General features: G+C 34.9%; 1 protein-coding gene and 1 long non-coding RNA gene across 3 annotated transcripts in view; one reads left to right on the top strand and one right to left on the bottom strand.

Annotated features, from left to right (window-relative positions):
• The window catches only part of LOC149077649 (fatty acid-binding protein-like), a 30,281-nt gene extending 15,433 nt beyond the window's left edge, over window positions 1-14,848 (top strand). For both annotated transcript variants that reach the window (XM_089245210.1, XM_089245209.1), the window contains exons 2-4: window positions 9,115-9,290; window positions 10,121-10,228; window positions 14,563-14,848. In XM_089245210.1, the coding sequence (XP_089101336.1) occupies window positions 9,115-9,290; window positions 10,121-10,228; window positions 14,563-14,616 (338 nt within the window). In that variant the 3' untranslated portion in view covers window positions 14,617-14,848. The remainder of the gene's footprint in view (window positions 1-9,114; window positions 9,291-10,120; window positions 10,229-14,562) is intronic.
• Window positions 11,142-12,885, bottom strand: LOC149077650 (uncharacterized). Its single transcript, XR_016194183.1, has 3 exons — window positions 12,874-12,885; window positions 11,381-11,519; window positions 11,142-11,279 (listed from the first exon to the last, which is right to left on the bottom strand). It is a non-coding gene; the product is annotated as an uncharacterized LOC149077650 (long non-coding RNA).
• Window positions 14,849-16,300: the final 1,452 nt, after the last annotated feature.

The following is a 16,300-nucleotide window of genomic DNA, read 5'->3' as shown; positions in this document are numbered from 1 at the left end:
CTCAAAGAATGCCAGGCATCGAGGCTTCCGAACTTGAGGTAAGTAGTACGCTACTTCTCGAAAATTAATCCCTACTACTAAATTATAATTTTTCAATTTTGTTTTGTGGCAAAATCATCGGTTTGGGGGGGGGGCGATATGCTAAATAAGTGAATCATTAATTAGTTATAATCACACTGTACTGTAATTTGATACTGTCTCAAGCAGATCTACAACTCGGCCGTTAAATGCATCGTGGGAACCCCGAGCAAATTGATTTTTCCGAAGCCCATCCTGCTTAGAAATGCTGCCATAGGCGGAGATAGACTTGGAAGTCTGGGGGGGGGGGCACGGTTATGTCAATTCATATATGCATTAGATTAGTCAACTCCACCTTTGACGCTGGGGGGGGGGGGGCCAATGCCCCCACGCTTCCCCCTTATCTCCGCCCATGATGCCTGCCAGTAGGCATGTTTGCTTTTGAAATTTTAACCAGATTTCATTTTCATCAAGCACTCTCCGACCAGGCACGGGTGGGCCGATACGTTAAGACCGAATTTTGCGGTCCTCTTCCTTGTAAAATTCGGCAATTTTATGAAAAAGATTGTTTTTGTTCCCCCGCGATATTCGCCGGTCATGGCACGTACGAGGGGGTCCGACAGGACGATATTTTTCTCTGCACTTTAAATTCCTTCATTTCCTTTGATTTTGGTTATGGAACTATCTTATTTCTTTCATGAAATATAAATTTTCATTGATTTGTTGATTGAGTCCGTATTTTTGTGCAATATTGTTCAGGATAATGTCCCACAGAAGTCCTTGAAATGAGCAGAGGATGAAACAAATGAAAAATGAAAACGTCGCAGATTTTTTCCAGAGAACAGCTATTTACAAGCGGAGATCTTGACAGAACGTGACCTAAAAATATCGACCGTGATCTACAGATAAGTGTCTTCCGACTAAACTGTTCAGTTCCGCAATAGCGGCGCCACTTAGAAAGTAAATATAACCCTTCCAGAAAGATCTCGATGGTTCGCGTGACATCTTTGCATTTCATGTTTGGCATCATTGCCGAATCGAAGCTGTCGCCAAACGCACCAAGTTTATCTTTAATTAGGCGAGATTTACAGAGATGCGTCACCGATCATTTACAGGTGAAAGATTACATAATATGTACATGATAAATAATTATTTATATAATTTTCGCGACAATATTTTTAGTATTTTTTGTAAGTTGTGTTCTGTAATAGTATAAGTATTTCATCTGAAAACCCCGCCCCTTCTCGGGGTCATAGCCTCGGCGGGGGGGGGGGGGGGGTGAAGTAATAGAACGATTGACCTGACCCTTGTTTTTCCTCATATTTCTGTATTTCTAGGGAGGGTGGATCCCCTGGTCCTTCCCTCCACCGTACGAATAAAATCTGAGCACCAAGACCCCCCCCCAGCCACAAAGGAAAAAACCTTGGGTCCTAGCCCTGAATTTCAGCATCGTGTTTTTTAATGTTCGAAGGATTGTGGCGTCGATCGTGAAGGATTCTATAACAAGAATTTCACACGGAAAGATGGCTTTACATGGACTATTGGCTTACGCAAGGGGTTATAACCCCCTCCTTGAGCTGATGTTAGTGTTGCAGGAAAAACGTAAACCCCTCCCCCCAGAAGACACCCCCTTCTCCCTTGAGAAAATCCGGCGTACGCGTATGATATGAACAGATATATTTTTGGAATTTTTTGATGCTTTGTTAGTCTGTGGCTATGCGCTATTTCTGCAAGAAACAGTGCCCACACCTTCCAAAAAAATGTCTGAAATTTAAATGAATATTATCGCTGAAAAGCCAAACCGCAATCGGGAATTAATGCATGCTTTGCTCATTTCCCCCCCCCCCCCCAAGCTTTTGAAGTAATATTTCTGAGAAAAAGTCAAAATTATGCAGTCCGCTGTTTCTGTTTGCATCGATTTTTCATCAATTGCAGTCCCCCTTTTCCTAGCAATTTTTTTTTATCCCAGCTGCTGGTCTATATTTTGATGGTTCCCTCATCTTTTCCAAGGTGAACATTTTTTTCTGTTGGCTGAGTTTTTTGTCCGCAGAACGTGCTTTTTCAGGTCCGCATTTTTGTTGGTTGCCCTAGCAATTGGCTTAAAACCAGTGTTAACAATTGTTATTTTTCTACTACGTAGATCCGGTCTGTTTTTGACTTTCATGACACTTTCGAGAGGGTGCGGGCGGTAGTAACACTTATAATTCGAATCGCTTCCTGTTAAACGTCCAAAAGTTCCAAATTCTATCCGATTTTAAATCGGCTAAAGGTTTCGAAATTTCCGTTATTTCTTCGATTCCGCATCTTTTTTGTTAGCTTTCCGAAGCGTTGTCGAAAAGCCAACTTGGAAATGAGATTTTGGCGGGAAGTTCCAGTTATATAGAACTGGGTTCCGCCTAGTGGAGAAGTTAATGTTCTCTTTGGCAGTGGGAAAGAAAGAGTTCCTCATTTGCATTCCACATAAAATAGATTTGCACATGGAAAAGTGAGGAAGAAGATATTCAGTGTAGATGTGTGTAAGGTCTTTCTTTTAGGGAGGAAACCCGTTTCCGCTCTTATTTCTCTTTCAGAAGAGAAAGCAACGTTGTTCTCAGTCTTCACACTTCATCTATTTTGCTAGTGTGAGTGGGGCCCATGTGTTATCTTTTAGTTTACCGTTTTTCTAGGTATAATTTTCTTTTTGAATTACCACTGCAATTTAACACATACGGTCTCCCTATTTGTTTCCAGCAGAGAACAAAGTGGCGGGATTTTCACTTTCATCCGAAAATTTTCACAATTTTCGACTTATTCAATTAATTCAGACTCGGGTCTTTCTTTCATGAATTCAGATCCTTCAATTAATTCAGTATCTCAATTCAACGACTCTTAAATTCAGATTCTAGATCCCAAGACTTTCTTCAATGAATTTTGTTTTTCGATTCGGTGATTTGTTTTAACGAATTTCTCGCTTTATATAAGCCGCCGAGTCTGTGCATATTTCGAAATTTAAAACTACTGTATTTAAAACAAAATGGAAACACGAAAAGTTTTCGATCTAGAAATTAACTTTTGTTAACAGGAAAAAAAAGTCGTTGACAAAAGAGCTTTTTTTTAGGTGAAGGAATTTTCAATCTTGTGACTACATAACTGATGCAATCATATACGCTGTTTTACTTCATATTTTCACGATGTGTAATTTGATGACTTCCATTTTTCTGGTTTGAATGATGGCGGAGTGCCGCTACTTTGCACAAACAAGGCAGAAAAGATAATTAAGAAACCGCATGAAATCTTATCTTGCTTTAGGTCGTAAATGTGACCCACTATGACTGGGTTAAGACAAGTACTTTCGTTTGTGTGTTTTCTCGTGAAAGTTTCGCGTATTTATACGAGTGCATCGTTAAGAGTGAAATGGAAATATTTCGGATTCGCTTTTAGAGAAATCCAGCCCACTCATTTCCTCATTTTCGTCCTTTAGAAACTGTAAACAATAAAATGAGTTAAAACCGTTGAGGGTTTAGAAAAAAAAGTAGGAAAATGAACTCTATTCACCCGAACGATAATTCTATGTTTATACGTGAAAAGAAACCCGCTTTAAACGTTTTCAGTTAGAAGTTTCTATGAAGTTCTACGTTCTATATTCACGATTCTTGTTTAATGAGTTTCTTTTGGAACGATTACTTGGTTCTATTTTGTGTGGCTATCAAGAAATGAAGTTAAGGTGTGAATTACTTGCAGCTCCGATAATTTTTTTCTTCAAATATTTTTAATTGTGAGTGAGCTGGGCCCGATTTTGACTTGCAGATGGTCCTGGCAAAGAAGGCATGCATTAGGGTCTCTTGAGGCTAGTCAAATATGTTGCAGCCATAATTTTTCTTTCACTACATTAGCTACAGTTTTGTAATGGAAATAATTCATCAAACGCAGGCTTCACCTAAAAGAAAACTTCACCCACGATTTCGGTTTTAAAAGTTTGAGATTTTGTTGATTCTTTAACGCGAATGTTTCTGTACATCAGTGGTGTTTTTTTGGAATCACAATTTTTTTATTCTACAAACAACATGACAACTCGTACAAACTTTTACAAAAAGAGAAAAAACTGACAAAAATCGTCAATCAGCAACATTCATTCTGTGATTCCAAGGGACTAGGGCGTCCTTCCAGTTGGTCTACAAAAAACAATCTAATATCTGTTAGTCAAATGGCAACCATCGTAAATTTTTCAAAAATTAGTTAATTGATGTGTTAAGGGTATATGGAAGTGATTTTACTTAACATCTTTTAAATATAAAATTGTCAAACTTTTGTCATCCGTGACTTCTCTGGCGTAGTCAACGTCTATCCACAGCTCCCTAGAATAGTCTGAAGGCCGCTGACGTTACGTGGTCCTACGTCACGTCAAAGGACGTTAGTTCTGACATGAATTGAGACCACTTACGTCAGAGGAGTGTGGTATAGCCTCTTGAATAAGACCCCCCCCCCTTATCAAGTCGCCTTAGTGTGTGGTGTCCTTAAAAAAAAAAAAGCGCTTTAACGCACCCGACAGGTAGACTCGGTCTAAAGGCAGCTCACCGCGACGCCCCTAGGATAGTGTGCATAGCGTCATGCACTTTGAGAACTACTTTAAGTTTTCCAAAGTTTTAAAATTTCCGTCTTTTTTTTCTCTTCCTGACTTTTTTTGTTTGTACACATAAAGATGATTGCTCTCAAAAGTACCACCTTTTAAATAATGGCGTTAAAAGTGCATCGTTCCTTGCTTTCGGAGTTAGGTGCAGATTTCACTTTAGTGTTATCTTTCGCGTCTGGGAACTTGACAGATTGCAGAACCAGGAAAGACCCTAAGACCGTAATTTTTTTCCCCACTTTCTCTCTTCACCCTTTTCTTAAGCAATAGTTTTTCATATTTACTATGTTTACCCAACCGTACGAGAGGAGAAATATAAAAAAATCAATGCCCGCGCTTCAGAGGCGATGACTGTTGTCTTGTGTGTGGGGTCTTTTCTTGCCTTCCTCTTGGGGATTTGCTTTTTTTCTTCAGATTCCTTGAGCGTGACTGGAATTTTTCAGCACTTTTACCCACCAGTCCTGTTCATGACTTCAGTCACCGAATTCCTGTCTTATGAAGAGCTATAGACTCTTGACCTCAACAAAAGAGCAAGTTATCAACTATCACATTTTTTTCGCTCCTTAGCTATGTTAAGCTATTAACCGTGGTATAATGAAGGGAACGCTCAGTTGATTATGAGGAGCCATTGTTATACTCGTACATTGACCTTGATATTAAGAGTCTTCTAATTCATAGGTAATTCGTCATGTATTTAATAGAGAATATTGGAAGCTTTTTCAAGTAAACGAATGAATGCATGTTCTTATCAAAGACAAGGAAGGTTTTCAAAAAGATTTATGCGCTTCCTAAGTTTTTTTCTTATTGTTCCTCTTGTCTTCCAGATTCCACTCGCTTAGCATTTAAATCCCATCCTATGACAACGCTCATTTTAGAAAATATACCATCACTAAACTGAACATGCACCACGTAAATGTTCTAACTGGTGAGCTACTTAATCTTTTTCGCTTACCAAAAATAGACTCAGATGTATGAGGCAAATCTTTGCTGTTTAGTTTCCATTCATATCACAAAATCTACCAAAACATCGCTCTACGTTTTGTTTTAGGATAATACAGTATATAAAAAGCATTTACAAAATATTTATATTTTCGAGTACAACTGCTAATTTTGTATCTTGTAATAAAAATTCACGGAATCGTATATTGTAAGGATGTTCGAAGGAAAAATTGCCAGAAAATTATGGTTCCGCTTTGTACTCGTCGATTGCGATCGATCGCACTGCCGACAATTCCTCTGACGAATTTCTAACGCATTAGTGCAATAGATTACTATTAGACTATATCCACCGAGTAAATATTCTTCTGGAAATTATTATAATTGGTGCACGCTGAAAAGTGTTTTGTGCATGTGTTATGATGTAAGAGTTATGCGAGTTTTATGTGTTCGATAAGTGCTGCCATCTGTTATTTTGGAGGTGCTAGTTACAGATGCTTGAATATTCGTGTTGGTCCTGAGCAAGTAAAATTGTTATTTTTGTACAAAAACTTGATTTTTATGTTTAATCTCGCATTTTACAAATTTGTGATCCATAGAATTGTTTATTTTTTGTTTAAATTGGTGAATGTACAGAATGAACTGAAACCTCGATAGTGATATCAGAATACAAAGTTGATGTCAGTTATTTTTGCGGAGCCCTTTAAACAACTGAGGGCTCTTCTAAGTAAATCTTCTCTTCAAGGCTAGTTCTTCTGTCCATTATTATGGTTATAGTAAAGTATAAATACAGAAAACTGTTTTTATTCTCAATAGTTAATGTAACGAAAGCAAATTGTAGATATGAAAACTTGTAGATTCCGCATCTGGCAAAAATTTTGGCTAGTGATTTGTGATAAATTTTTAATATAGAAATGCGTATTTGAAAATATAATTCTAAACCAAAAAAGACTAACTAAAAATTTAAGACAAACTTTGGCTTTCGTGGATTTCAACATCGTCATCCCCTTTTATGATTTCCCTTTCATTTGTGATTCTCTCGAATGAAATATAAAATGAAAAAAAAAAATTTTTAACAGTTAATTCTAATACAGTAATTTGTGTGGTGTGTTCTTTATCATGTTGCAATTTATCTATCTTTACTACATAGTCCATTGTGCCTCGTATCTGGGGCATAGTGGGACACCTTTTTCATGTTCGAGAAATGTTTCTCAAATAACTATTGACTTGCATGTGCTTGAAAAAAAATTATATTCACGAATTTATTTTTTCCTCGTTTAAATTAAAAGCGGTCCTTCACGCCCCAGTTTTCCCTTTCACTAAAAATAATACATATTTGAAATTTTAACCTTTCACGGCCGAATTCAGATTTAAATCGATTTTCATAATTTCTTCCTTTTGTTTCCTCCTTATGATCCTTCAGTTCAGAGATATCAACTGAAAAATTCGTGAAAACATTTCCCGTATACTTTTCTGGCCCATATAGAACGTAATACTAAAAACGAAAAAATCTAATTTTATTCTACCTTAAAAACAGATCATGAAAAAAAATTAAATTTATGGTAGAAATATATAAATAATTGAATATTATTACGAAATCTCGATATTCATTCTAATGGCATCCGAAACCACGCAAATATGGCTCGTCTCCAAGCTGATTTTTCGAGAGATTTTATGAATTTACTAAAAAAAATCCGAATCTAATCAGTATGTGTGGTGGTGCGATTGAAAAGATTAGAATTTCTATCCAAATATTTACATATCAATTACGTTATTTTTACTGAAAGCAATTTCTACCGATTTCCCCTCTGTGCATGATACATTATTTACATAATTTCAGATAATACTGTATTGCATGTTAGGGATTTTTTTTCTCGATTACGCTTATAGATATGTTTTGTAATGGAGTTATAGGTAACAATCATCAAGAATACAGATGAGCTTTATGTTTACAGAACGGGCTAGACGAAAACAATAGTAAATAACGAGAATCGGCAATACGAATAATCTTTCACCATTTAAAAGACACGTGCTCCGGACAAATAGGAGCTATTGGTATCTTCAGATCTAATCCATGATAAAAATGGAGGTGATTCTCTTCCCTCTTTATGGTAAGCATCATCAGCAAGCTACCGTCAGTCTGGTCTCCAGCTGGTTCAGCGACCGGCTAATTTTTTTTCTATATAGTACTTCTCTTTACTAGCTGAGGTTGAGCAACCAAGCGCATCCAGCAACCTATCGGCCGGCTTCTTATCGTTAAAAGTAGATGAAAAAAATAGTGAGAAAACGTACGTTATTCGTGGGAGAGTGGGCGGAGAACGGCTTCTATTCACGTGGATGTTGTGATTACGAATCTTGCGTGTGGCTAGACAGATTGATGCAGGTTATATGTACCTACCGTCACACACAGAAGCAGAGGTTCCCAACGTTTCAGTTCGCGCGGAATCCTTGATAAATCTATGAATCCTTTTTCATGAGACTCCCACGGAACCCAAACATGAATATTTCTCAAAAATAGATATGCGTATACAGTTCGCGCCGCTTAATGTGATCACATCAGATAATAACCTATTGATAACTATATCCGAAAAAAATTCCGGTCGTAAGTACGATGGTGATGTCCCGTTTGGTCAGGGCCACAACTAGATACTTCGTCAGCCGAGGCAAGCACACATTTTGGTGCCCCCCATGTAATGTAGGAAGCAGCGGTAAAAGGGTGAATTCAGCGCCCCCTTTGGTCCAGCACCCGGGGTACCAGACCTGCTCCCCCACTTTTTTTTTGTGACAAGACAAATTTGTACAAAAAGACAGTAACAGAACAAAAATACATACACAAAAATAAACAAGTTAGGAACATTCACTCTGTGACCCCAAGGGACTAGGGTACCTTTCAACACAATTTTTTAGTTAATAGCAAGTTATATATACATTAACATTTTGTTGTTAGTGTGATCAATATTATGTTGTGGCCTTGCGTTTAGTCAAAGGGGATGTATGGAAATGGGATGACTCAATTTTTGTGAACTTGGCCAGTTGAAAGAAACTGAACTGAACAAAGGGATTTTTATTATATGTTCTTGCATTATAGGAAAGTCATTGCAAAAGCATGAACCAAATTTTTGACAATAAGGGAGTCTTCTGATTGCCTAGAAAGTCTTGTAAATTGGTAACTATAGCTTGGGGGGGGGGGGAAGAAATGAGTCTTGTTCAACCTTTTAGCTTCAAAGTATGCAAAATGGAAAAATATGAAAAAAAATTAACGTAAACCAAAATCTGTAATTTTTAGAATTTTTTTCCCATGACCCCTTCCATACTTTGCGAAATTGGTATATCTTTGATTACTTAGTAAATATACATTGTTGAAATTTTGGGACCATGAGCTACTGCCCACCTTCCCATGCTTGGGGCTTCTGAGAGTTCCTCAAAGGAGTTCACAAAGACTGTGTGTGGCATTGTAAGAAATTACAAGTGTGATGCATGAATTTATAACAGAACTTCATTGAAAAATTATTGAATTTTTTAGATTTTTTTAATTTTTGTCTAACTATTTGCAGGCGTCAACCTCATGATGAGAAAAGCTGGTTTGCTTTCTAAGCCTGTAGTAGAAATTAAGAAAGATGAAGATGGGACGTACACCTTAAAAACAGTCACGACTTTCAAGACATCGGAAATCAAGTTCAAATTGGATGAAGAGTTTGATGAAACTCGTATGGATGGAAGCACTTGCAAGGTAAAATCAAAAGAATTTTTTTATTCTTTGATTTTGTAAATTCACTTGATATACATTTTTCTTTAACTGGTAGATTGTAACCTAAATATTGAGAATGGGGCTAGATGCTTGAACCAGGACTCAAACCCAGAACTGTTAAACCTGATATGTTAATCAGTTTCAGAAACAGCTGCAGTTAAACCTTTCTATAACAACCTTCAAAGGGACAAAACATTTGAATCATTATATTGCAGCCGTAGACATCTAGAGCTCGCTGTCGGGAGGGATGATTTTACAAATTGCTAAAAATTAGTCTGCAAATGAGATGACCATACTTTCCACATTTTCCACTGGTTTTTGTCTTTTTCTTCATCCAAACTTTTTGAAAAATATCCTTTTTTTTTCGGTTTTCAGTCAGTTTTCTTGAATTTGTTATTCAAATACAGGTACTGATACAGGTAATTTTCAACGGATTGATTGTAATACCATAGTAGTTTGGAGAACTTTATGAATTATCTGGTTTTGCCACCCCATAGATCCACACCTGATTGCAGCTAATTATTAAATATGGATCATATTGTGCAAAATCTCAATCTCAAACCTATTGCAGTTTGAAACTTGTTTGGTCCTTGTCTAATTATTTCACGAGTTATTCTTTCTACTTGCAAAAGATATATGGCATAAAGCAATTCGCTTTACAAGTGTATCATGGTTCTTGCAAAAAAGTTTTGGCACTTGGCTGATTGAACACATAAAATCATTTGCAATTGAATGTTTTGACATTCTGATTCATAAAGTATTCAAAATCAAAGATATGCTTTTTTTTTACTATGTTGAATTTTTTTTCTTAGACTGTGGTGACTTTGGAAGATGGCAAGTTGATCCAGAAGCAAGTTGGTTGTGATGACAAGAAGAATGTCACCATCATCCGCGAGCTTGATGGAGAACAGATGAAAACGGTAATGTACAGTATATATTCATTCTATGTTCAACAAATACCTCAAATTATTTCAATGTTAGATTTGTTTTGACTGTTAATAATTCCGTTCTGGAACACTGTAGATGAATGTAGTATTTCCATTGTAATTTTCAGATGCGAGGGAAGTGTAATCATATTTCTTATGTATTTTATCACCTCTCAAGGATCATTCACATGTCTAATTTGCTTTATATGTTGCTTTTTAGATGATTCAGAACAGTTCTTCATTAGTGGTATGGGAAAGCATTTTTGGGGTTGCGAGATGAAAAAAAAAAATTCTAACATGCAGACTGATTATTTAGCAAGAAAAAAAAAATGATGCAAAAAATTCAATTTTTGTTTTCAGAAATATAAATCTCATCTGTATTTTGACACCATATTTTTTAGCTTCTATTTGCAGAAATGTGTTGCTCAAAGTTTGAATATTTCAAACTTCAAAGGGTTTAAAAGATATGTAATTTTCAGATACTTTTGCAAAGTTTCTTTCTCTGTTGAATGGTAGTAGATCCATTTCTTTTCGATCATAATTCTATGAATGACTAATTTAATAAAGATCTTATTGAAATAGAATTTCAAAGCTGAGATTTAACACTTTCTGGTCTGAGCTATTTCGACTGTTTGTCCCTGTGGACTGAGGGTTTTTGGCACTTTTCATGATTTTTTTTAAAAATACTTAGATTGTATATAGTTTTTTTAGTTTGAGATTTTAAACTTTTTCTTTCATAATATAACAGTTATTTAAAGGTACTAATAATTAATGAGAAATAATTAAAAAAAGTGAGTTTTAAAAAAAGTTCAGCATAAAACATTTTTCTATATAAAATTGTAAACAATTGTGACTAAAACTTATCCAAATGTTTTAAAAATATCTAAAGATTTTATTTAAAAAAATATCATTTTGTAAAATTTGCTTTAGTATGGTACACCTCAAAACACATTTACGTACAGAGCAACACCACAAGGTTCACAATAAGTTGTGAGTTTTTCCTCAACCTTTTTCCAGTTTTTCTTTGATTTGCTCCTTTCATCATCTAAAATGAATAATAATTTTGTAAAATATATATCCTAAAACATTTGAAAAAATAAGTAATATACACAATTTTGTTCAAAAGCAAAAAAAACAAATATTTACCGGTGCTATCGTCGTCATCTGAGAACTGCGATTTTGAATTCCTTAAACAAGCAGGCTGGTATTCTGGATCATCTGAATCTGATAACTCTGACAAAGAATAGTGTGCTAATATATCTCTAAGTTTAGCCAAATAATTCAGCTATTAAAAATGGATATGTACAGTAATTTTAGTTTTTCCTTGACAGCTGTGAGCTATGCATTTTTTCTTTATTGGGGTTTGTAACTATACTTCAAGTTTAAATTTTTTTGACAACCAGGGCTGCAACTTGGGGGGGGGGGGGCAAGTGGATCAGAGGAACACTGAATTCTCTCCAACTGTTTCTTCCTCCATTACAAGAGGCACTAAAATGCATGATTGTCCCAGTTAACAAAGTATCTAGTTGCGGCACTGATAACTAATTGGTGGATAATTAATATACTTGCTGAAAATTGGTTTTTTTTGTAAATATACGAAACATTCAACCGGCTGCATGAAGGTAACTAAAATTGCACTGGGATTGCGGGAAGGAAAAAAAATATCAAGAAACACTGATTTTTAGAAGAATCAATGTTGAATGTTAGAGCAAAATATATGTTGTGTGTGTGTAAATTTTCATACATATATTACGTTGCTTATCTTGCGAAACATCTGGAGTATGAAAGAGCAAATGTTGTGAGCTTCCCTGTAGGTTTTATTATTCTGGAGCCAATGATGTATGACAGCTAATTAGACATGGGGTTTTCAAGTATCCTACAATTATGGCTGTCTTAAAAGCATTATGAGCTCCCAGGGCAAAGTATTTTTTGTAAGTGCCCTGCCTGGGTAGTAATTAGAGATAGAATGAATATTCAGCCTATTCGCCAGATAGTCGGTTCAGCAATGTATCTGTGTAAATCTGAGCACAAAAAACTAATTGAAAAAATTATATTAATTGGAATTTTTTGCATAAATTAACAATTTACTGATTATATTTTATTGTGTGGTGCATACCTATCCCTTTCTGTGCAAGAGGTTATGTTGGTGAATTTCTAGGAGAAGTAAAACATGAAGCTTGTGGGGGAATCGGTTAAAGCCGTCCGGCATCCATGCGTATGTAGTGATTTTTGTGATTTGTTTTAGTTTAATAAATAAATTGAATAGATTTTATCATCGTTAATCACTACAAGCTTTTAAAATAGAATCCCCTCCTTCAATAATATGGAAGAGAGCATGAATTATGCAAGTTCATTAACTGAAGGATGTACCTAGACAGGAAATGTATTGAGCTACTGAGAGTGGCAAAGAACATCTAGAGAGGAAAAATAATTGTTTTTTGATATTTAAATAAATTTTTTAAAATTAATATTGAAATAAATTAATATTGAAATAAAATTGAAATAATTCAATATCAATCATGTAAAATTACCAATAATTATATTTTCATCTAAAAATGACTTATTTATAATTTTGAATTTTAAGAAAATTGATATTCGGCCAAGACATTGGCCAAATACTGAATATTCAGCTAAATCACTTTTTCTCCCATCTCCACTAGTAATGGTCACCTATACTTATTTATATGCTCACACTTGAAATTTTAACTATATCTCATTTTCATGAGGTCCATGCATTAAGTGGTACCTCAGCTAACAAAGGTCTCGGATTACAAATATTTTGGTTAATATTTTTCATCAATAAAATATTTTTCATTATTTTTCTGCCTCTACTAATGAAAATTTCCATTGACCTGGATGCATGCGCTAATATAAAACAGCCACGTTGTGCACAAAATTTTCATGCCAATCATCAGAATTATTGTCACTTGAGCTCGATTTGCTTTTGTCCATCTTAAAATCTTTTTCCAGACATACCTCCACTTCTTTTCTGAAAGTTTTTGAACCATTTAACATGAAATTCAGTTAATAAAAAAATGTATTGAAAATAAAAAGGAGCCTATGTTTCCAGAGCAAAATTTTTTCTCAGTGCAAGACTAGCATCAAACTTGAACAGTCTAGAAATTCTAGGAGCTCATCTTTTCCATCTGCACATATCAGATAGAAATGATAAAATCACAAATGGATGGGAACACCCATGAACTCATCTGGGTTGCTTCAACACTAGTTGTAGTAGACCGAAGTTGGTTTTAGTTGTACACACAGTGTAAAATAAGATCTTTTGGTATGGTATTTCATCTTTCTGTAAATTCTCATTTATCTGATTTTGAAGCTGTTCATTCTAGCGTTCAGCCAGTTTTACAGTGTTTCTTGGTGTTTTAAACTTGCCTCTGAATTTTAGAAGGAATTGAAGGATTTTTCCATTGAAACCTATGGGGAAAATCACATTTAGGCTAATGAAGAATATGACGTTTTGCCAATGCCGAAAGGTTTAAATGATTTTTGCTTTAATCATTTTTGATTGTTATCACTGTTACATGAGATTTTGGAGGTTTAACGCAAACTAAGTAGGTCTTCAAATCTGTTTGTTTAGCAACATAAATTTTTAGCTCATTCAAATTAGTCTTATGCCGCATACAATGTGCAGCCAAACATTAGTCTTATGCTGAATACACATCATGAGAATACACTGGTGTCAGGGCCTGGTTATCTCATGGGAAAACAAGGCGGTAAATTTTCAGGAGCCTTAGGAAATTTTATTTTTTTTGTATTTTAGTCATTTATCTCTTTTCAGAGAAAATTTTAATGTGTTTGAGGAAAGTAGCATTCACAACTCTGATAACATAACCCCAAAGAACGTTATATATGAGGAGTCCCAAAATTTGTTTGCCCAAGTTTTTGATTAACGGGTCCTGACTGGTGTCTATAAATTAAGTAAAATGAGTTATATTTTTCAGGGGGGAAAAATTAATCAAAGATCCACGATAGTTTTTTAATAGTAAGGGTTAACAAATTTATACCCAAAAAAAATTCATTACCACTGGCAATACATTTTATAAAAACCATATTGGTAAGATTGAAGCAAAACATTTGTAGTCTTTGGAATAGTTTCCTGTCAGTTTAGCAGAATATATGTCGGGGGCTCTTATTTAATCACTTAAGTATCCCACACTTGGGTTTTGTATTTGTCCTTTAACGGTTTGATTTCCCTAAATTATAGTTCCACTGTATTTCTAAATAATTAAGTGTATTTCTAAATAATTAAGTGTATTTCTAAATAATTTGTCATTGTAAATATTCTGTAGTATTCACACTACTCTTTCTTTTAGACTTGCACAGTTGATGACATTGTCTCTGTCCGTGTCTACAATCGTTGCGAGTGAATGTTTCGAGATAAGCTTGCATCATATTTTCTTCAATAAAAGCCATCAGTGAACATTCAATTTGTAACCTTTTTTCTGTATCATTGTTGGAATACAGTTCCTTCAGCTCTCTTTGAAAAAAGAAAAAGCTTTTTTTTAATTTTTTTTTTGTGCTCAACTTTTGTATGTTTTCTGGATTATTTTTTAAGTTTTGTATGTTGAGAAATAAAACAGTTAATGGTCTTTGAAAAAATTCATTAATGTCTTCTTCAAGAGTAGTTCCATGTTCTGTTGATATAAGTTATTCACATTACAAATGAGAAATGGTTTTTTTACAACTGGCCTGTTGACTTGACATAAAAAATAATTGCTGAGAGGTAGCCATTTTGGAATATCTGTACCTGTTATTTTACCCACATTTTTTTAATACATAGAGATTATATATTTGTTACTATATATGGAGGATTTGAATAGGGTAAACTAAGTTTAATTTCCACAAGGTAATGAAATGTGATGCAATATTTCTTTATGTATACATAGTATAATTAGTAAATGAATAGTAGCAATGAATGGCTTTTTAGACTTTTATCTATAGTTCTGGGAAAAAACAGGATTTATGATACACAATTCAGATCAGTGACTATTTTTTAACATGGAATGTTAAGTGTTTAATCAGTGTCCACATAATTTATGTATATAAAATGACATGTCTTGACTCACTGATTCATCATCCCTGAGCCGAAACAGTTGAAGCTATAAATCTGAAATTGGATGAGTAGTTTTACTTTGACATACTCACTAAGAAGGGGGTTCATAGGTTATATAGAGGAAATCGTGCCGAGCTGAAATTATAAACATGAAATTCGGTCAGCATTTTTATTTTGCAATGAACTCACTGAGATGGGATTTTTTGAAATTCCATGCCCCCACCTTTAGGGGCTCAAAGATTATATGGAGCAATGAATATGAAATTTGGTCAATATTATATTTTTAACATACCCATTAAGACAAGATGTCTGAAACAAACCCACAAGGGTTTGAAACGTGGGAGAATCGTTGCTGAGTAATGTTCAGATTAACAAATTCATGCGAGTAAAACTGCAAGTAACAGCAATATGTATGCAGTTTTTTTGGAGATAAGCAGGTAGCAAATGGTTATTTTAACATAGCAGCATGCTGGGTGTTCTCAGGCAACAAGGAAAAGCGATGGCGAGTGCTGTTAGAGTTTAAGTGCATCAAATTCTTCAGTTTAACAGTCTTGGTTTTTTTCCACGATGCATAAAGAAACTAACTTTTAAATCTTTTACTGATTAACATATGCTCACACACATCTCCATCAGGGCTGCACAAATTCCAGGTAATCAGTTGCCAATGATGACTAAAATTGGTATTAGCACAAAGTTTTCTATGCGTGATTATTAGCTTGAACAAAAGAAAATAGGCTCGCTTGACTCCTAAAAATATTTGGGTGGCACTCAGATTTTTTTGATTTGTGAAGCCCTGCTTTAAATAATGTCATTCCTGCATGGGCAGATTTGGGGGACTGTGGAGCCAATAGTCTCCCCAATTCAGTGAAAAAAATTGTGATATAAATATAACACACAACAGGCAAAGTGCCCATAACAAAAATATGAATGTCATATTTCAAAAACACACCAACCCAATTAAAAATGCAATTGCAAACAATATGCATAATATTTTATGT

Source organism: Pholcus phalangioides, unplaced genomic scaffold, assembly GCF_987345545.1.
Source record: "Pholcus phalangioides strain wild (caught in Gottingen) unplaced genomic scaffold, Ppha-v1.0 ptg000015l_1, whole genome shotgun sequence".
In the NCBI taxonomy this organism is placed as follows: Eukaryota; Metazoa; Arthropoda; class Arachnida; order Araneae; family Pholcidae; genus Pholcus; species Pholcus phalangioides.
This window is presented reverse-complemented; position numbering and strand designations above follow the sequence as displayed.